Here is a 22,167-nt window from a genome sequence, read left to right as displayed (position 1 = left end):
AATTTGTTGTTTAGAACCTTGGACTCAGTTTGTGTGGCTAATGATGCACCTGGATCTGATAAACAGCACCTTCTGGTGTTGCAGAGTTTCTCACAATGCTTGTGCTTCCAAGAAATATATGTATTTCTGTGCAAGTGTGCAGTTTCTTTGTGTGAGAAAGAAAGAGTGAGTGTGTATGTTACTGTATGAATGTGTTTATATAGCTAAATGAATGTGTATGTATACGTATTTATGTGTCAGTAATATGGTACAGGTTTCTTTTTATGAGAAGTACAAAAAGGAGGCTAAAGGCACACAAAAGCCAGCCGATCCAAGCCCTGCAGGTGCACTCCGTATGCACGGTGTCCTACAACAGCTCATTCCACTCACAGTGTCTTGAGGCCGGTCAGACCCTTGAACATGCGGCCTTGTAGGGACTGCAGCTTGTTTCCAGTCAGCAGCAGTTCCAGGACTGAGCCTGCCCCTTCGAACGCCCCCTCTCGGATGTCCCGCAGCTTGTTGTTGCTCAGGTTACTGTGGAGAAAGGACACAGAGTGACCATCAAAAGGCACCTATGGTTGGGCTGTTTTCAGAAGACAGCAGCGCTGGAAAGGTCTGGACCAAGTCTGGCATGATATGCAGTTTGACTGCATGGTGCATCCAATTCAAGATTTGATGCTCGTTTTAGAGAACAACCCACGATCCCGTTTGAACGGTCTTCCTCATTCTGAACACCACCCCCAGAACCACCCAAACACACAAATATGCAGCTGTCCAATCATGCTCTCAATTACTGTACGGTCCAATCCACTGTGGTTTGACAAGGTCAGTTTACCTCTTCTCTCCTTACCACAGTATATCTTATTTTAAACTTACTCCCCACAGGGAACCTTGCAAAACAAATTCGTCAAAAACAAGTACATTTGGGAAAACTTTTTCTTTTACTTTTTAAAGCCAGATAAGAGACTTATTTTGCACCATTGGACTCAACTCAGTATGGTATTACATACTGTGAGCAACTCCAAAATACTTCTTACAAGCTGGCTGCTTGATTCTTACAAATGGGGTGATTAAACAGCATTAGTGTAAAAATTAGTTTGTCCCAGTGTTTTTGAACATTATATCTGGATAATTCTTATATCAGTAATTGTTATAAACAGAATAAACAGTAACAACTACAACAACAGCAGCAATAATAATCACCATTATCATCATAAAGAGGAGGAATCTTAAAATCCTAAAATTATCTGAAATATCTCGCACATATGGGGAACTCTTCAACTACTCCAAATAAAGTCTTTTAACAACATGACATACTAATAGGAAGCCTTCTGTTTAAAAAGGGTGGAATGGATTAGGTGTGAAAATACAGTATATCTCCACCATTTGGATAAAACTGTCAGCTTCACCTCCACCTATACTGTTAATGTGTGCCTTCCTAGTGCGTTTTTTTTTTTCCCTGGAAGGAAGCAATGTCTAATGCAACATCACCATGATGTACAACTTTATTGTAATCTGTCCTTTTTTGTAAAATGTGAGGGGAAGTTCAGATGTGACCGATTTATAACTTTTTTTGATGCTGCTAGATGGTGAGCAATTTCATGCTTGATAAATCACTACGCTTGTTTTGCGCTAGACTAGCATTTCCAACCTCATAGCTGGCCACAAATGTTGCCTGTCTCTAAATCATGCTGTGCTCTGTCCCATTCGGATGGAATATTCGCCTGCTCGCTCTCCCCCAGCCGGCACTGCTTATTGCATATGAAGCTGTTGACATAAACCTCCTGGCTAGATATCCTGCTCCTGCTGAACAATTCAGCACCTCTGCTTTCAAATGGAAATGGAGGGAAATGTGATATGAACATACATCTTTCGCAGGTTTGGGAGCTTCTTAAAAGTCCCTGCGGCCTCCAAGACGGAGATTTCGTTGTCATTCAGGCGCCTATTGGGGTGAGAGAGAGAGAGAGAGAGAGAGAAAGAGAGAGAGACAGAGGAGTGGCATAAAGGTTAATAGTCCTTCAATGACAGCCACGGCACATTGAAAACAGGAAGCTTAATTCTTTCCTTAAAAGTAGACGGCAAACATTGGGGGATATTGACCAAAATAACATTCCCTGTGAAGTGATTTAATGTTCAAGCTTAATAAAATGTGGCTTTTGTTAATGAAAAATATAGCTGAATATGTGTTGTCACTGCCCCCCCCCCCCCCTTCACTGGCTGAACTGTGGGACTGTTATCCGTACTCCAATCCCAGCTTGTTTCTGACCTGCCGCACATGGATGGATGCGATCATTTCAAATAAAGCAGCTTTACGGAATGGGGCTCTGAGACTGAAAAAATCCTCAGGTGACAAAAGCAGACGCCCCTGAAATGATGAGAGAGCCGAAACGGGTCTCCTCAGTTTTGACCTTTCCTAATTTCCCCCGACGCGGCGCGCCTCGGGAAAGCTAACCGGACGCAAAGTGCTCGTTCACAGCATTCCTGGGAAAGAAAGCTCTATAAATAAGTGACATTAGCCTAGCGCCGGCTGCTGACAGGGACCAACACCAGGGGAGACACTCCGTATGAGTGATGCCAATGGGTGATGGGCCGGGGGCTGGGGGGAAGTGGGGGGGTGGGGAGGCTGACGTGTCCTCTGCTGAGCAGAGAAGGGCAGCATTAAGTTTCCCCAACTACCGTCGCCCTGGGAGATGGCGGGAGTGGAGGGCCTAATAGCCCGGGAGAAGCCGGAGCCATTAGTTTGCGATCGCTCAGCTGGAGATTTGTCTGCCTTGAGCACAGCGCTGGCAGTCAGGTGATGGGGTGGGGGTGGAAGTGGGGGCCTCAGAATGCAGGGGTTCTTACTTGGGGAATGCACAGATTAAGACTGAGGTGAACCCAAACAAATCTGATCACAGCACTGGTAAAGATTTTTACCATGGAACTTCACTTGGTAACCGTAACTAAATGTCCATGTACTGTCTCTTGGGGGAATGTTACTTTCTGTACTTCACTGTTGTAAGTTATCAGGCTTCTATTTGAAAACCATTCTAACACATTTAGAAGGTTGGTTCTCATTCTAGCTTTAATAACATGATTTTACATTCTGTGTTACACTTCTTCTTCACAGCAGTGCAGATGCACCTCAGTTAGCTGAATCAAGATTTAGGGATTTATGTAGATAATATAGTCGAGTGGCTAGTTTGCTAAAGAGACATAACGTTTTGATATTTCCTAAAAAGCACAGAATCTCAGTTCCGTGTTCTGAGTTCACAGTTTATACAGGTGCATGAAGATGTGCTGCAGTCATCTGGGATATGTGGTTGTGTGGTATTATAATGCGTGAGGGAGGCTCTTACAGGTCAGTGGTGTGCTCGGGCAGGTGCGGCGGGATGCGGGTGAGTTTGAGGTTGGAGCAGTCCACCACCGTCCCCTCGCAGCGGCAGCGTTCTGGGCACACCAGGTCCTGGAAGCATTCCCCGCTCAGACGGCTGCGGTAGTCCTCTGTGCCTGAGGGGACAGACAGGACAGCAGAGGGGCTGACCACCAGGTGACCAGAACCGACCCTTCCGCCGAACACTCACTAACCTGGGTGCACACGTGTGCACATGAACACACACACACACAGACACACACACACACAATCAAACACACGCACACACAGACACACACACACACACACAGACACACACACACACACACACACACACAATCAAACACACGCATACACAGACACAAACACACACACACATACACACACACACACACACTTACACAGACATCCTCACAAACACAAGAGCGGCATATATTTCTTTGTGCGGACCGGTGGAAAAAAGATCACAGGAAAGTCATACTAAAGGCAGTTAAGTTTTATACACCGCTTTCATCTCTACCATAAAGAAAACGAGCTGTTGAAACCAAAGTCAGTTCTCCAAGGACCAAAGCAAGGATATGTTTTGACAGAAAACCATAGGCTGTTGCTTCATAGCAAGGAGCGCTGGCAGATTTTGATCAGTCTGGTTCACATAACATCCCTTTCACACTTTAGCAGTGCTGGCCATGTTTACCAACACTGTTTCACTGATCTAGGAGCCTCTCTGGCGTGCCCGCAAACAGCCAAGCTGCTTGGCCCACCTGCCACGAGCAACTTTACTGCAGGAATATTTCTCTGATGCCAGACAGCAGGGTAACACCGAAAGCAGAAAAAAGTGAGAATCTTCACATTGAGGGGGGAAAAAAGCATCCTTTTGTTATACTGAGTGCGTGTTTGTTTGATTTTTTTTTTTCTTTGCAGTCACCTTTTGATTTTCTCTTACCACTGGAGAGAAGACCCCCAGAGCTATCCCAGAATGCCATGCTGCGTGCGAGTGTCCAGCGGTCACTGGTGCTTGACGGAACCATGTGAGGCGAGTGTAGGCGGCGGCACATGGTTAGATCAAGCACAAGAGACAGCTGCACCAGAGGCGGAGTGAGGAAGAGTGAGGGCGAGAGGAGCAGCCAAAACACAGAGCAGCCAGGAAGCCGGGCGGGGCCGAGGGCTGTGGCCTGGGGGGGCGCGCCTGCAGGAAACCCCCTCCCCCATGCACACCAGAGGCCCTGCGAACCCCCCCCCCCCCAAAACCCCCCACCAAACCCCGAAACAAATGCACCCCTGATCCCTACGCAGCCACCCCCGATAACAAGTTCAGACAGAGAAACAGTCCTAAAAAAAAAAACAAAAATGAATGACACATTGGGAGGAGAAAGAGCGGCGAACCAGCCCCCAGGTTCTGAACACACACACACACACACACACACACACACACACACACACACACACTGCGCCAGGCTCCTGTACGAATGACACGCTCTCCAGCGCCGCCCCCGCTGTGCTTGTTATTGTGTTTCTATACTGAATAGGCCCAGGCTGCAATTAGGAAACCCAAGGTTAATATCAAAGCAAGCAGTGGCAGTGGACCAGTGCTCCGGAGCAGAGCTGCCTAAATCTCCCAACACCCCTGGCGCAGGGGCGGGATGGGTTGCAGGAGGGAGAGGAAAAGGGGGGGGGGGTGTTGGGCGTCTGTTTTCGATCATCGCATCCCTTTCCCCGTCTTCACCTGAGAGGCTTGCCACTTGAGAGCAGGCCGCCTACTTTCCAGAGGCCTCGACTGCCACTAACCCACCACACTCCCCTCAGCTCAGCCAAAGCTGTGATCACCCCGAGACCTGAGCCAAAGGGTGACTTACATCTCTTTCTCCAATGATACGGCTTACAGGAAAAGAAAATTTAAAAACCAAAAAAAAAAAACAGGGCTAAACACAGGGTTCGTCAGGGACATCCCTGGGCTCCCTCTGAGCTGGAAACCCCAGACATAAAGCAGTGACTTATGGTAATGGAGGTACTGCTGTGGCAGAGAGAGGTACGGAGATGTGAGGCCATTTCTATGTCACAATGCATTAGGTCACATTCTCCATGTGGCCCCAGGATATCGGGCTGGACCTTGTGAAGATAGGTGACATCTGCGTTGCATTGCCATGGTCACACTGGGTTACTGTTCTGGAGGGGAGGAGTTGTTCAACGTGTGTGTGTGTGTGTGTGTGTGTGTGTGTGTGTGTGTGTGTGTGTGTATGTGTGTGTATGTGTGTTTGTGTGTGAGAGTGTGTGTGTGTGTTTTGGGGCTATTGGTAAGGCTCGGGGGTGGAGCTCTGTACCTGTGCAGCGGAACTTCTTTCCCTTGACCTGGCTGATGCGCTTGTTGGCCAGGCGGCGGGGGTGACTGCAGCGGGCTCCGCTGGTCTCGATGGGGTTGTCGAACAGGTAGTCGGCCAGCCACTTCAGGTGGCAGTCGCACATGAAGGGGTTCTGGGCCAGGTGTCTGTGGACGGCAGCGGGAAAGAGGGGAAGAAAGTCACACCTGCAATCCTACATCCTAAACCCGCGCTCCTAAAGTTGCCTTCAGCTTGCAATAAAAAGGGAGCCACACCACAGTCCTGTTTTATTTTTTCAGGCAGCCTCCTATGACCATGTGACACGTGCAGCTGGTAAGTAGCTGGATGGAGGAACTGAGCAGAAATGACTGAAAGAGAAACAGAGAGAGGCTTCTGTCTGGACTGCGGGGCTGAGTCGGGCTACTGCTACAGTGCAATGTTAACTAACAAAGACACTGCACTGATTTCCTACTGTGTGAGCGCCAGTACTCTTCCCATAAGGTTCTATGACACTTTGCAGTGTACGACACAAAATCTTGACAGAAACATGAGACTGTGCAGAATCTGTCCCTTTGATGGTCAGACAGGAGGAGGTGGGTGTGGTGTCTGGGGCATAGTCCCCTCTGTGAGTGGACCCCGGGGATCGACAGGGCGGGGCGGTGCTCACAGGGTTTTGATGGAGCGCAGGGGGGCGAAGAGACCCTTGCTGATGGTCTGCAGCTTGTTGTCGTACAGCGATAGCAGGTTGAGATTCTGCAGGTCCTGGAAGGTGTTCACTCTCAGGCAGTTGATTTTGTTGGCGTTCAGCAGCCTGGGCGACGAAAGCAAGTCTCAAAAAAGGGAAAAAACATATACACAAACACGCCACTCCCACAACAGTGCACCAGAAAGCACACAAACAGCTCACACAATGGTGTGACAGATGGTACACAGGCAAAAGACACAACACAATGTGACAGAGAGTGCACAAAAACAGCTCACAAAAGAGAAGGTACCCAAATAAAACACACAAGACAGTGTGACACAGCGTATAGACTTAGGGATGGAATTACAAAGCATGATAAATTTCTGTAATTATTTATCTCTCCTGGGCATTAACAACAGCGAGTGTCATCTGAGACAGAGGCAACAGTGTTATTCCTGTCAGCTTGCTGCTCTTTCACCTCTCCCGTCTCAAACGTCCCTCCTCTTTAGCCAGCCTAACGATTAACCAGTGCTGTGCTGCTCTCTTAATTATTGAAAGCCATGCTAATAAGGGTTTGTCGCAGAGTAAACCCCATGCATCGTTAGGCTGCTCACAGGGAGAACTAATTAGGTTTGGAGATTGCAAAAAACAAACAAAAAAAAAAAGCAGAAAAAAACAATAGAGCTTTTCTGTCATGTGTTTGGAAGGGGGCTTGGGCTGGAAGTGCATTTACTCTGGCCTATTAGAGAGACTGCGTGTGTAGGGATTATTCTAATTACAGAAACACAAGCAATTCCAGTTATTTAAGCAGATGACAAGACAAACACAGGGAACGCCGAGCCGTTCTAGGTAGGCCACCATTTTTAACCTTGATAATAACCTGCTGATGTGCACCTATTTTAACTCCTCTAACAATCTATCGATGCGTTAGCCACCAGAGGCGTAAGGGATCCGAATTTCTCCATCTTACAAAATCATTAAAGGACTAAAGCGCAAACAGTGCCATTAAAAAGAGCAAATCTCTTCAAATTAGACCATTAAATACAGCCATTATGTTTGAGCAATGTTTCCATGTCTACATCAATATAACTAGGTGTGAGAGATATGCTTTGTAATCAGGTCCAATTTAAATGCTAATGATGTTGCGTGTGCTCCCCAGTGGAAGTGAGAATAAAACCGATGTTTCACTCTCTGCAACACACGGCCCAAATGGCCCGTTTCGGGCTCTTTAAAGAGCTTCAGCTGCGATGCTCTCGTCTCCAGTTGCGCTTCACTTCCTTTTACGAGGAGGAACGGGGGGAAACTTAACCATTGCTCTGCTGCCAACAATTTATGCTACAGGAGACGACCACAATAATGCCACACTGCACACGGAGGTACAGACAGATGCTGGCCAACAAAATAGGAGTTATATCAGCCATACAAGCACAATGTCTGGCCACACAACCCCCCTAGGATGCTTTCTATGGAATCAAATGTCCAGTGTGCATCCTGCAACACTTCCTCGACATCGTCACAACAGCTCATTTATTTTCCTGAGGTAATGTGTCAGCTTGGACTTCTGCTGCTCCTTCACCCAGTTTACTCACTGATTACCCCACCCAGACCCCACAGCACCGGAACGGGGGCACTTACAGCAGCTGCAGGGAGACCAGGCCATCAAACAGCCCCTTGGGGATCTCAGCAATCTTGTTCCCGTACAGGACCCTGTGGGAGTGATGATCATATAAGACATCATGAGCACCATCTGGATTCAGGCCACCCCTGCATCTACCCCTGGCTGGGTCTAACCCTGAATTGGCCCCTGCCACTGCCCCTATCCCATACCCTCAGTGTTGGCCTGGACATCATAACTTAAAGCCGAGCAGACCTTGTCACACACAGTTGAACCTGTGGATCATTTACCCAGACTGCATTCCATCCATTTACTTAGAGGGCCGAGCCTGAATAGACACTGATGAATTGCATCAGTTATGTGTATGTGTGTATGTGTGTGTGTGTGTGTGTGTGTGTGTGTCTGTGTGTATGCATGTGTACGTGTGTGTGAAAATGCATGCGTATGTGTGTGCATGCACACGTACATGCATATGCGTGAGTGAGTACGTGCTTGCACATATGTGAACGTGCCTTCATATAAGGTCATGCCTGTACATTTGTGATATAAGGTCAAACCTGTACATTTGTGTACATTTGCAAGATTGCTCCCCTCCTGTTTAGATTCAGCAAATGATATGAGAACAAATGAATTTATTTCCAGTGGAGCAAATCTTTGATCGATTCCCCCGCGAGAATGACTAAGATGTTTCGGTCTGTTTCAGTTTATTTCAGTGTGCTCTTATTGAAAGGGGACAAAGAGAGATGAATTTGCGTTCCTCTTCTGAGGGTAGATTAATATGCGCGGTCCTTTGTGGCTGCTGTCTCTCTGTCACATCTCAGGGTGATTTATATGAAATCTCTTGTGTTCACACTGCCACAGATGTCAGCTAACACAGGCGGTGACACTAGGATATTTGTACACTGTCTAGCTGTTGTGTTCTCCCCTAATTTACTTACCCCTGCAGCCCTAGTCCTGCCATTCTAAAGTCAGTTTTTGTTTTTGCGTAGCACCAGTTTTAATTATCCTGGTCACCACTGCCAGCATAGCAGGAGATATGACTATATTTTCATTTGACTGTGGACTATAGGTTCACTCCAGTACTTCGTATGTGTGTGTGTGTGTGTCTCTCAGGGAGTAGGAGTAATTTGAGATCTGCCCATTGGTGGTTTGACACAACACTGACCCCTATGTGCATTTTTAAGTATATGTGTGTGTATGTGGTCATGTACAGTATGTGTGTGTATATGAGTGTGTGTCTGTGTGTATGTGCGTGTGTGCGTGAATGTGAGCGTACGTGAGTGCGCATCTGTGTAAGTGTTTGCATGACAGTGAAACTCACAGGGACGTGAGAGATCTGAGGCCGCTGAAGGCGTCGGCGGCGATGTCAGAAATTTGATTCTTACTCAGGTCTCTGGAAGAAAACAAGAAAAAAATTATAGTTCATTTCCAAAGACAGACTCAGCCTGATGGATCAGCGATTTGTGAGGAAAGCAGACGGTTTAATTTCAGTGCCATCACTTTAGCCATCATTTATGTCTTCATTTCTTGGTCCTCAGTGGAACAAAGATACTATTAAAATGCCTTTGAAACAAACCAGCCTGAGTGTTGTAGAGCTGAAATCTTGAGAAACAAGCTCACAGATGTGTACACTGAGTGCAGGGAATGTTCATTCTCCAAGATGGCCATCGCTGCTCCCTGCATTATTTAAAGGCCGCTCAGCGTGTGGCTGCTGGTGCAGGCTGGTCACAGGGGGGTACAGAAGTCTAGCCCCGGTGAGTGAGCGTGTCCGTGTGTGTGTGTGTGTGTGTGTGTGTGTGTGTGAGAGAGAGAGAGAGAGAGGGAGAGAGAGGGAGAGTGAGAGAGAGGTTGTGTGTGTGTGTATGTGTGTGGGACAGAAAGGGAGAAAGGGAGAAAGTGAGGGAGTGTACATGTGTATGTGTATGTGTGTGTGTGTGTGTGTATGTGTGTGCATGAAAAAAGAGACAGTGTGTCTGTGTGTGAGAGAAAGAGAGGGAGAGAGAGAGACAGAGGGCGGGTGAGGGTGTGTGTGTGTGTGTGTGTGTGTGTGTGTGTCTGACTGTATCATTTGTAAAAAAAAGGGGCATCAGGTTCAACATTTCTCAGCATCCCCCCGCCCCACTCACATTCTCTTCAGCTTCTTGTATGGGGAGAAGGCTCCAGCAGGGATGGCTTTGATCAGGTTCTGTTCCAGTCGGCTAAAGGTAGAGAAAAGGACACAGGTTACTTCCCTAAAGCCTCTCCTGCCCCTCACGCTTCTTGCAATGCAAGTGGCTGTGGAACTCGGGGGACGCAACTTTTACTGCGTTGTCCCCAGCCTCCTGCCACCTTGTAACCTCCAGCTAGATTTCTTCAGGGAAGCTGTTCTGATATCGGGATTTATTTCTGTGCTACTCATTGCAGAGGTGGGCCTGCGACAGGTCTCCTGTCAGGCCTCCCTGGGGTTGCTTTTCGGATCAGAGCCACAGGAAATGAGCTCTGATCAATCTCTCAGCCCGAGGGTTGAGCCAAAGTGTGTGTGTATGTGTGCGTGTGCTGATATGTTCGTACGTTCATTTGTGTGCATTTTAGTATCTGTATCTACTCCTGTGTGTTTGTTTTTGTATATGTGTGTATATATGTATGTGTGCCTGTGTGTGTGTGTGTGTCTGTATGTGTGTGTGCTTGTATGAGTGTGAGCTTGTTTGTGTGGGTTGTATGCGGCTGCGGTCACTGGCTGTGTTCACATCTGTGTGTGTTATATGCATAGGCATGTGTGTATGCCTGTGGCATGTGTGTGGGCACGTGCAGGTGTGTGTGCGCATATATGTGTGTGTGTGATGTGTATGTGAGCATGTGAGAGAATGACCACTGCTACCCAGCGGGAGCTGACAGTGCAAGAGATGGTTCAAGATCTCATTCCGGGACACGCCCTGATGTAAGGCCACATGCCTCTGCAAACAGGGGGAGGGCCATCAGTCTCTGTGAGCGATGGGACAGCAGTGACGTCCCTCCCTCCCTCCTCCCAACCCCAGGCCTGTCCCCTCGCCCCACAACGATCCATCCTCCAGCCCGCAGGACGGCCGGGGACCCGAGAGTAACATGGGAGGGATGGGGGGGGGGGGGGGGGGGGGGGGGGTGAACACGCCTCACCCCTGAGTCATCAGGTGGGACAGGAAGTGGATGAGCGGAGAGAGCTGGGAGGAGAGGTTTCACCTATTTCATGCAGTTCCATTCAGAAATTGCTGATTAAAGAGGCAGACTCTGGCCTGCCTATTTATACGGAACAATGATACCAATCTGGCAAACAAATGCAAAAATATTTCTCCGCAAAGCAAATAATGGATTGTCCCCATTGAGGTCCAGACAATCTGTCATTAATTCAACTCAATTTGTTTTTGGATGCTGACAAGAGCGTAGGAGTAATCCAGCATAAAGTATTGCTTTTGTGTTTTGTAAAGGTCATACACTATTGAAATTGTGACAACAAGGAAAAACAGCGCATATCAGAGCAATTACCAGGCTGTCTTACAGTACAAACAGGGATGCTTTGAATCAATATGCATATCAAATAGCCTGACTGAGAAGATATGGAAATGGTCCAAAAGGAAAAAAAAAGAGGCAGGAAATCCAATCAGTGTGTGCCACAAAGCAATAAACGTAAACCTCATGACCTCAGCCAAGTCTGCTGGGTTTGGAAAATGTCTGCTGTATGCACGAAACCCTGCTTTTATCCAGGGCCGTTCGGCATGGAGGGTCGAAGGACAGAAGGCAGAGCAGAACACAGCCCTCAATCCGTGGAGATTCCTCTGGCAGGGACAATGTCAGCAGCTCCAGGTGAGCAGCGCACCTGTGGGTCTGTGTGAGTGTGGGTGAATCCACCGTGTGGCTAACAGCAGCGGCGGGATGGATTTCTCCCACCTGGTGAATGTGGGGCGGGAGCGCTTAATTGTCTGCGGCCGGGCAGCGAGTGCAGCCTGCAGCCACCGGGACCAAGCGCTCGCGCTGTGAGCAATGATGCCACGATCTCGGCTACTAATGAGGTTTGCGACATGACTGGAGGAAATGTGAAACCATCCAAGGACACAGCGTGCTGAGGGACACTGTGTTTTCAGCAGCCGATTTCACATATCTGGCACTCCGGCGTCTGCAGTGCCAAGACAACGCAGACAAACGGTGAAACGTCTCTGGCAGGCTGAGAGTATTTGCTGAGAAAGTGGAAATTTGTGGTGAGGTCTTTAAGAGGGCAGAGCACTCACATTTCCATGATGCCCTCCGGTAAGTTGGCTGGGATCTCGGTTAGGCCTTTCCTCCGGCAGTCCACTATGTTGTTGTTGCAGGTGCACGTTGCCGGGCAAATGGACGCCTGTGGGACACAAGTACGAGGCTCTGTCTGAGCAGGGCCTGTGACAGAGGAGAGAGGGAGAGAGGAGGGAGAGAGAGAAAAGAGAGAGAGAAGGAGGGAAGGAGAAAGAGGGGGACAGGGAGGCAGAGAGAGAAGAGGGAGGGAGAAGGAGGGAGAGAGAGAGGGCACAGGAGGCAGAGAGAGTGAGAGAGCAAGAGTGTAGAGAGAGGGAATGAGAGAAAAGGGGAGAAAAATGTGAGGAACAAATACACAAGTTCTCCTCTCTAAACAAACCCTCCCTACAAAAAAATAAATCCAGAAAGATTCAAACCACTTTTGTCTCGAGGTTTTGTTGATGATAACTGCACAGGCAGTTGGTCAGATGTTTTGAACAAGAGCAAGAACGGCAGCAAAATCCCGAGACAGAAACAGGAGACTGCAGAGGAGCAGCAGAGACGCAGACACACGCCCACGCATGGATACAGAAGCCTCTCTCAAGGTAATGCCACACCAGTCCAGGATAAGCACGGGTCAATAAAGAACATCGATACAGTGTGTACGACACTGTCTTCTGATCTGTTTATTTCATTTAAACTTGGCATCATGGAACGCCTCTCCTTGTCTCTAAATCAGAGAATCTATAGGAGACCCCGCCGAGTGAGCCAAGGTTTCCCTTGCAATCTTTGCGTATGTGTCACAAAGAATTAGAGGTCACGGGAGTGATGAGCCCAGCATATCACTGACCATACAAATCAATGACATTTTAATTCTCAAGCTTACAGTTTTTCTTTGGACTGTTCCAGTCCACGGTACAGAGCAATAACCGCCTCCAAGGTGTCTATGTTAATTTAAAAGCTTTCTTTGTGAAACGGGACAGTGTATTGTAGAGAGAACACCTCAGCAGGTGCTAAATTAGGGAAGGGGGGGGGGTTAATCAACTCAATGTGAACATACTCAGGAAATTCCATCTGGGAGTAAATTAAAATCAAACTGTGACTAAGTGCAGGACTGACAATAAGTACACAGCTGAATGGGGCACTTTCCCACAAAGAGGAATAGCTATATCTGTTCATGATCAGATGTGTATACATGAATATGCGTAAAGATGTGATGTGTTAAGCATACTGCAAGTCTAACCACAATCCCATTTTGGCGGCCATCATATACAAATAATGTAATTACACAAATTCCAGTGTATGAAGTAAGACCCTCTATGAATGCAGAATGTCCAGTCTCCGTCATGTAGGAATAAAGGCACTTCACGTTGGGTTACTGTACCTGTGCAGACAAAATCTTTCTTCTGGACATCAGGCACGTTGAGGCCCCTCATGTGGGCGGGGGCCATGCATTGAGTGAAGGGGGCCAGGCCGCGTCTCTGCCGCAGCCAGTCCGACAGCCAGGCCAGGTGGCAGTCGCAGTGCAGGTTGTTGGAGTGCAGACGCCTGCAGGTTTGGAGGCAGAGTTTTTACACCTTCTGGGCACCAGCAGAGCTGCAGCCAGAGATGCAGGTCACCGGTGTGCACGGTCATGTCACAGCTACGCATGCGCTTACAGTTCTCCCTCACGGCCAAGCCAAGTACGCGAGGATACTCCCGAATAAATCTAACCCTCTAAAAGCTTTAGCACCATAACATTTCTGTGTATTGATTAGCGGATGTGTAAAACTTCAGTCACTGTAAATTTTGATATGAAATATTAACACGGTGCCTGTAGCTTTCGAGAGGGAGGCATAAAACCCAAAGCCAAGAGTGTTATTTCGGCCAACACTTTCACTTTCTCAAGGTCTTCAGGGATGTGGCATCTTTCCCGCCACGGACGCCCAACTAAATCACTATCTCTCATGACTGGTTCACTGACAAGGGTGGGGGTTAAGAAAAAAAAAAAGACAAGAGAAAAAAAAAAAAATCACATCAGCAAATGAAAAAGGCACTGTACCCTTTTCAAAGTCCGTAAATTAAATTTCTGGCAAATCCTGTTAGGGCCAGAAATCGCTCGCTGAAGATAACAGCGGGGCTGTGGTTTTAATGCAGCCTTCCCCATTATAAATCTAGTTTATAGCTTCCCGTTGTTCCGGATTAATTACAGCAGAGTGGGATTAGAGTGGCGGCCAGAGAAAGGTGCGCGAATGGAAGCCACCCACATTGACGCAGCTCAAGGTGCGCAAGGCGGCTGGGGATGCATGCTGGGCGCCGCGTCCTCAAAGACTGAGGCGAATAGGGTACATCGGTCCAGCCGCTTCCCCCGGCCAACATGCGGCCGCAAATTACTACTCCTTTAGCAGCTGGAGTCTTCTCCACACTTTTTATCTGGCTGACTTATTGAATGGTAGGCAGTGTGGGGTGATATCATTCCGTCTAATTGAATGGTTGCTGCAACAGGATAGTGAAGAGAGGGGGGTTGAGTGGGTAGGGGGCTGTTTGCGGGGGAGGGGAAAGCAGAACTATTTCATCAGGACCTGAAGCTCCCCCCTCCCACCCTTGCTAAATGGATTACAGACATCTCTAAACATTTGATTTAATAAGTTGTTTTTACGAGCAGCAAATTCAATACAGAGATCTCATGGATATTAGAGCCAGACAATTCAATACAAAGGAACTGGGAGCTGAGGGGAGGGGTAATGTGTGTGTGTGTGTGTGTGTGTGTGTGTGGGGGGGGGGGGGGGGGGTCTTGTCTCGGATAATTCAATCCTGTCCAGGGAGTCGAAGGCCGGCCGTCCGAGCGTCAGCAAATTCAATCCCCCATGAGGGTCCCGGGAAGGACTGTCTGCCACACTGACGGATGAAGGCTCCTCCAGACTCCAGAAGCACGGAGCCCTCGCCCTAATGAAGGGGGGCTGCCGAACACTTGAAAAAAAAACCTCAGCCCTCCAAGGGGGGCTGGTGAGTCGGGGGGCAGGAAATGCCGGGGTCAAAGTGTTTGCTGGGTGAGGCATGAGCTGGGTATCGTGGGGCGGGACGGGGCCGTCTGTGCCCCCAGAGCCAGCAGGCACGGGTGGTCACTTTATTTACGGTTCCCCCAAAAGAGAGAAAGAAACAGCAGACCTCACGCTAATAATATCGAAACCACTGGAACTTTACTGTTAATACTAGGGGTCAGCCACAGTTAGGAAACATTCAAGCGATGCCGAGTGGTGTGTAATTATTCATATTGATTGTGGTCGTATTCCCGACAGTGTAAATGTACTACAGTGACACAGGCATGCACTAGGAAGATCTTGTGGGGCTGGACTGGGACGGCATCTGATGCACAGGCGCTTCGTTCAGGGGGGCCCCGGCGAAACTGGCACGCCATTGCCACGGTTACCGCTTATTGATCGGGGCATGAGGGATGTTTGCATGTTTGCGTGTTAATGTGTGTACACGCAGCCTATGAGAAAAAACAGAGCCGGCCACAATGTGTGTCACAGCCCAAGGGCAGAGAGACGCAGGCTGGCCTCAGCGCAGTAATAAAGGGTGATGATCCTCCACTGTCATGCAAGGCTTGCCGGGGGAGCGAACCGCACAATGTGTGAGGATGTCAGATGTGAACAGCCCTCCATCTAACCCACTCCCGAGGGAGGGGATGGCATGGGCGGGGGGGGGGAGGCAGGGTACGGCAGGGTACTCACAGAGTCCGCAGCTTGGGCATGTGGTTGAAGCTGGAGAGCGGGATGAGGGTGATGTTGTTGTTGTTGAGCGTGCTGAAAAGAAAAGGGAGACAGAGAGAGGCACATCAGAAAGGAGGAACGACAGGCGATGCTTACGTTCTCGCTGCACCACATTGAGCAGCTTCACTTGGCTAAGAAGACTCGGTCTGCTGCCCGAGGTCAAAGCAGCCTTGACAGATTAGGATGCTATGGATTATCAGGCACACACAAAATAGGAAGCCTGGACTGTCAGGCAGCAGCCCCTGTCCCATATAACAGGGCCGGCTTGGCGATCGCTCATTCAGAACTGATGACTCCAAAAGCCATTGCCCCCACCTGCAGAGTCAGGGATGGGGTTGGCGTGACAGAGGTAAACTCAAACTGAAAATGACTCCCGCGGCACCAAGTGGTCGGGGCCAGGAGGGGGGGGGCTCGGAGGGCTCGGCACTTCCGCCTGCCTGTTCCCCGCACACTGTCCGTTCCTCATCCCCGGGTGCACCGCGGCGCGGGTAATGCGAAGCGGTGGTGTGTCCACGGGAGCGTGTAATTGGCTTTAACACAACGATATTATCTGCGGCGTGTGCGGCCGTAATTGCGGACGGCAGCCATCTCCCTTCCTCTGCAACCAGCAGCAGCTCTGATTAGTGCTACTTAGCAAACTTAATCTTGTAATCTATCCCTCTTCCCCCAAATACCCCCCTCCAACTGCCACAACCACCCCCCCCTCCACACCAGCCCCACCCCACCACATGCCTCTCTGGAAAGGCAATGAGCGCTTGTTATTTCTCAATTTGGGGCTTTAATGGTTCCTGTTGGTTGAGGGAGAACGCCACCGCAGCTTAGCCTCCTGCTTTTTCGGAGCGCCGCTTTTCGTGAAAGGCAAAGAGACGGAGCCGTGCCACAGCGGGTTCCTCATGTGCCTTTTTTCGGTTTTAGCACATGCATCTTTAATGAAGGTGGTGGGCGCGCAGGCTCCGCTGGGGAGGCCATGTTGTCACGCTGTCAGACTGCCATAGCGCGTCTGATTGTTTACCATCTTCATATTTAATATAAATGAGTCTCTATAGGGGGACCGTCCCGTGACATGCGTATCATCCGTATTTCTGACTAGACTTATGACTGTCGTCCAATCATATCAAAAATAATAAATAAAAAAAAAATGCCGCTGAAACCTAGCATACTTGTGGCATTTTTTTTTTCACAATTTGGGAGGAACACTTTAAGAAGAACGAAGGGTATAACAGTGAGTAAGGGGGTATAATATGCATAGGGAACAATCCTAAGGCACAGCAAATCATTGTTTTTCTCTTGAAGATTATACATGTGGAGGAATCACCCATGGCAGCGCTCACCAAAGCCACACAACAGCGCAAATCCATCCCTTTGTCAAGGGCATTGTGGGACAGAGGTTTCGCTCTCTTGCATTTTGATTGGTTGCCATGCTGGAGGAGCTCGCAGAGGGACGGAAGGGGGGACGGAAGGGAGGGAACACAGAAAAGGCCCCCGGTGACACAAAGTGGCAAAAACGCCCAGACAAAACTTTGGGCACTGAAACAACCGCAGGGAAAATAGCACCTCTACCCACGGGGGGAATGCCCGCTAATCTACAATCCCCCTTTGCCCTTTGGGAGTTTGAGTCTTTCCAAACAGCGATAGAGAGCAGGGGAAAAAGTGAACTTAAGAAGGCAAAGAATGAAGGATCTGATTATGCTTCCTCCTAGGCCAGGCTGAGAAACAGGAACTGTCTGTGCTAAAAGGCTGATATGCTCAATTCTTTTGATAAAAAAGGAAACAGACCCACGCTGGAGTTTGTAACGCCTGCTGTTACACTAAGACCAACACGGAGACGGAGGTCCTCAAGAGCCAGAACACTTTTTCACAGGAATTTTGAAATAAGCAACAAATTCATACACAATATCACAGGAAAAAAGGTACCAAAAGTACCAAAGCTGTTGTCACCAGAGGTGGCGACGGCCAGCTCCTCTCTGCTCCTCATGGAGCAGAACTGCCTACCTTTGCCTTGGTTATTGCCTTGTGAAAAACAGCAGTAAAGGTCATGAAGGAATACAGGCCTTGCAGCTGTGCACTCTGCAGCAGCAGTGACGTCAAACAGGAACAGCCAGGCAGCAGCGGAGGGCTGCTCCTAAGCTCAGGTCAGAGACTCACGTGTGCGTTCTTGTGTTAGAATAGCACATTGCTGTCACTCTGTCCTGAAAGGGGGGCGGGGCAGGGCTCCAGGCCTGTATTTTTAGGCTGATGGTTACCTGCTCTTCAGGAAAATCTGCACTCTAAGGCTTCTCTACATGACAGGTGTCATTTTTTAGGCAAATGTCACAGGCCCCACATTCTCATTTCTCCCACTTTCAGAGCAAACTAACCTTTACTTTCATCTTTACTCTTAAGTGGTGATGTTAAAAAACAACATACATGGTGGTGTTGTGATATTTACAGTAGACACTTACACCTATGCAATAAAAAGTGCACAAGAGCCTTATACCAACATAAAATAAATACGACATCTGTAATACATAGCACTGTAAGAAAAGGTGGCATCTTTAGATCCACAATAACAGCATCCATAGCTAAGTGGAGCTGAATCGATACTGTATCTTGAGTAATACCATAAAGAGGTTTTACTAAAGAACTATTGTAAAGTCGAACAATGATGCTTTATGATTTCATCTGAGACTTTATCGATTCCGCGGTCAACAGGATTATAACTCTAATAATTGTTCACGTCAGTCACTATCCACGTAGCAGACGTCTGTCTGCAGATGGATTTTCTCCACCACGAGTGAGGCGGCTGTGGGACCCCTGGTCCGGTCACCGCTCTGTCAAGAAAGCTTTCCCACAGTTGTGAAAGCTCCTTTTCGGGCTTCGAGTGCTCTCTGCGCCTCTCCAGACGCTAATTAAGACACTGAAGTGTGTCCCTGGGTACTTTGTGCTGAAAGGGGGAGAAATGGCATTTTTGAGTGGGGTGTGAGCGGGAGCAAGAGAGGGGGCTGCTGGCTGTGTGAGGGAGTCTGGGCAGAATCTTGAAAACCGGCAGCGTGGCAGACAGCCGTGGACACCGCGGCACCGCGCAGACGCAAGGGTCGAGCATAAGAGTGTGTGTCCTAGGTGAGGACATGTCAAACGTTGGATTTTAATTTGGGAGAGAGAGGAAATTGGTGAAGAAGCAGGAAAAAAGAAGTGCTGTGTGTGTTTTGTGGTTATCTGGATGGCGAGGAGTGAAGGTTCCCACGCTTTTCGCCCTTGCCCCTTCTTTTTCACACAATGGACGAATTGGCGGGTGGGTGGAGGGGGGGGCAGAGCTGATTAAAAAGTTCCTTTCCTTCCCCTGGTCTTATAGTCTTAAGTATTTCATCTTCATAACCTCACACAAAGTTGTTCTTTGCTCTCTTTTTAACAGTTTGTATGTGTGTTTGTGTTTATATGTGTACATGTGTGCATGTGCATATACATGTATGTGAGCAGAGGGGTTCCTTTCATGCAAGCTGTGAGCTTTTAAAGGAGTTCAACAAGTCACTAGTGTACTTCCAAACCCCTTTCATTGTTCTAGAGTCCTTTCCCTAAACTTCACTATGGAATGATGGTATTAAAAAAACACACACAGTGGCAGTGACACAACAGAGACGGTGCGCTAAAGTGTTGGGGCATCACTGCGTTTACAGAGTAGCCGTGAGTGGGGCCTTCGAGTGCAAACAAATGAACAAAGTGCCTCCAGATGGGGACCAATTTCGTTATGATCGCCGTAGTTCCTCCACCACTTGTTGCGGCGTGACGGAATCCGTCCAAAAAGGAATGGAAATGTTTGCCTTTGTTTTGCTTAGCATCGGGAGTTCAGCTAAAGCACAAAAGCCGCAATCAGATGTTATTCCACTAATTCAAATAAACCCAGCGAGGGTAAACAAAGAAATAACATGATCTGCGGCCCACGGTCCGGACCATGTGGTTTGGGTCTAGGAGCGGGGCTCGCTGAGGAGAGAAACAGCGCAAGCTTTTTGGCATTTGGAAATCCACTCCGAGCGCTTATCCGTTAGAAAAACGAAACGCTGCACGGCTTGAGAAAGGCGCCGTGCGATCCTTCCGTGGGGCCAGGGAGAGGGGTGATGGGAAAATCAAGCGAGAGCCAGGGACGCGCGTCTGATGGGGTCCGGGCCGGCAAGTGGCAGGGAGGAGGAGGAGGGGGGGGGGTGACTATGACTATCGGGGGGGGGGGAGGTGGGCACTGATGAGGCCATTACGGCTCAAATGAGGACAGATTGAATCTAAGCCTCGCCTTTCTCTCCAGCCGCCCAGGAGCAAATGATTAATTGTCCGTGGGGTCGGGCTGCCGGGCCTCTCGCTGTTTTTACTCCGTTTCACCTCCGGCCACTGCGGGCTCTAACGCAGCCCTGACAGAGATAACGGGAGGGGCTACATCGGGTGGCAAGCTAATTTCCTGTGCTTTAACGCGCTGTTTTCAAGCTAATCAAAACCCTCCCCCCCACCTCAACCGTTCACACACCTCTCTCTCTCTCTCCTTCAGCCCACCCCTGCTCGCTTTCTGTCAGCCCTGTGCCTGTCTGCCGGCTGGCACGTACGGCTCCCGTCTCAGCTATTGGCTAAAGGCAACTTTTCAATCAGGCCCGTGCGGAAGTCAGATTGATTCATCCCACGGGAACCGGGCCGGTGTTGGAAATTAAAAATGCATGGAATATCTGATTAGAACAGCTTCCAGGGCTCGGTCAGTCTCTCTGCCTTCGCCTGCTCTCTCTCTGGCTTGGAGCGAGTCGGAGAGCCCGCCGACTCATTCCCGCCATGCTAACATCAGTCCTGACACGAAAATCATCACTGTGTAGTCTACCTGTAGCGTAAGGCTACTGGATCAGACGTTTCTGGGACAGGCGCTGTGGCGAGGGAAGGTTGCCAGTGCCCCCATTATCAGCTTTTTGGAATGCCTTTTCAGGTTCAGAAATAGCCTCCCGGACTGTTGGACTGTTGGGCAGTGTGACAAGGGGTTTGATGGGGATCTTTCATAGAATTGGAGCTACTCACTGAACATAATCCAACAGTAAAACGCGCTTCTCTCCACCAAAAGCAAAACATGGAATAGCAGTTTCATACTTTCAAAACGACTCCATACAAAATAATTTCCTTTCCAATAGATTTAAATTTCTCTCATGCAACCACTCATCTCCTCTAACAATGCTAGGCCTAAACCACGACCACAGAAGTATGAATACTCCTTGGAAGTGCTGGAGCTCCTGAGATTTGAGCAATACAGAGTGCCTCTTTCTATCAAATTTTCTCACAACTGTTCACTGAGTCCCCTATGTCTTCCATGCAGTTAACAGTCGGGCTCCACAATTTTCTATGAGCGGTTTCAATAAGGAAAAGCTTAGCGGATCCTGCTGCCAATTGGGACTTCCCTGATTGGTTTATTTGGCGTGCCACCATCCTTCGTGTGAGAGAGGTACTCTCCTGCAGGAATGAGCAAAACATCGTTAAACTCTACTCGCGGTAAAGAACATGCATCTGCAACCTCAAAGGGAAAGAATGTCTTTGGTCAAAAGAAAACACGGCATCAGAAAATCAAAGCAGCCGAGAGAATCAGAAAGGAAAGCCACGCCATGCTATCAACAGGGCTTGTCTGTGGGGCTGTTCCTTTTTAAGCTGGGAGCCTTCCTCGACCTTCCGCTGAGACGTACAGCATGCATATTGACAAATGACAGTGTTCGGTGAAGAGGGGGGGATTATTATAATATGATCATTTGGTTCCTCTTATCGCTGCATGGTCTGCGAATGTCACCTTGAGGATGTAGCGTGGAAATGTCTTTACGCTTCTCTCCTCATAAAAAAAAAAAAAAAAAAACCTCACATGATTTGAGTTTTGATCCAGGGCCAAAATTTTCTGTACAAAACAGCCATGAAATATGCAGAGGTCCCTCTGCTACGAAGAGTGCAGCTTAGCGGATGGTAGTTTGTAGGAAGCTGTGCCCCCACGCTTGGTTAAAGCAGGAGGTTTTCAAAGAGCACCAGGGCTGGATTCTTGAGCCTCTTTACAGAAAATTACTAACATTCACATGAAAATATTTAGAAGTTTCATGTGAAGGCTCTCAGGCCCTTCTTCAGACTTCTTGAATATTTCTGAGAACAATGTAAATATTTAGTTTGAAAAGAGATAAATACCCGGGATTTAGTTCCAGCACAAGCTCTATAAACAAAGCCTGCCTACTTCAATGCGGTTTGAGCCCTGCAGAGTGAACAGATTTAATGTCAGTGTATGA

At 48.6% G+C, this 22,167-nt stretch overlaps 1 protein-coding gene across 1 annotated transcript in view; it reads right to left on the bottom strand.

Moving 5' to 3' along the window:
* The window catches only part of slit3 (slit homolog 3 (Drosophila)), a 143,425-nt gene that overhangs the window by 29,119 nt on the left and 92,139 nt on the right, over positions 1 to 22,167 (bottom strand). Inside the window, exons 7-17 of the mRNA XM_036548026.1 lie at positions 15,878 to 15,949; positions 13,549 to 13,712; positions 12,185 to 12,329; positions 10,073 to 10,144; positions 9,268 to 9,339; positions 7,967 to 8,038; positions 6,314 to 6,457; positions 5,650 to 5,813; positions 3,318 to 3,468; positions 1,847 to 1,921; positions 370 to 513 (exon numbers count right to left, since the gene is read on the bottom strand). Of these exons, the coding sequence (XP_036403919.1) occupies positions 370 to 513; positions 1,847 to 1,921; positions 3,318 to 3,468; positions 5,650 to 5,813; positions 6,314 to 6,457; positions 7,967 to 8,038; positions 9,268 to 9,339; positions 10,073 to 10,144; positions 12,185 to 12,329; positions 13,549 to 13,712; positions 15,878 to 15,949 (1,275 nt within the window). The remainder of the gene's footprint in view (positions 1 to 369; positions 514 to 1,846; positions 1,922 to 3,317; positions 3,469 to 5,649; positions 5,814 to 6,313; positions 6,458 to 7,966; positions 8,039 to 9,267; positions 9,340 to 10,072; positions 10,145 to 12,184; positions 12,330 to 13,548; positions 13,713 to 15,877; positions 15,950 to 22,167) is intronic.

The sequence above is a fragment of the Megalops cyprinoides genome, chromosome 16 (assembly GCF_013368585.1).
Source record: "Megalops cyprinoides isolate fMegCyp1 chromosome 16, fMegCyp1.pri, whole genome shotgun sequence".
Taxonomy (NCBI): domain Eukaryota; kingdom Metazoa; phylum Chordata; class Actinopteri; order Elopiformes; family Megalopidae; genus Megalops; species Megalops cyprinoides.
Note: the sequence above shows the minus strand (reverse complement) of the source record. Positions and strands in the feature narration are given on the sequence as shown.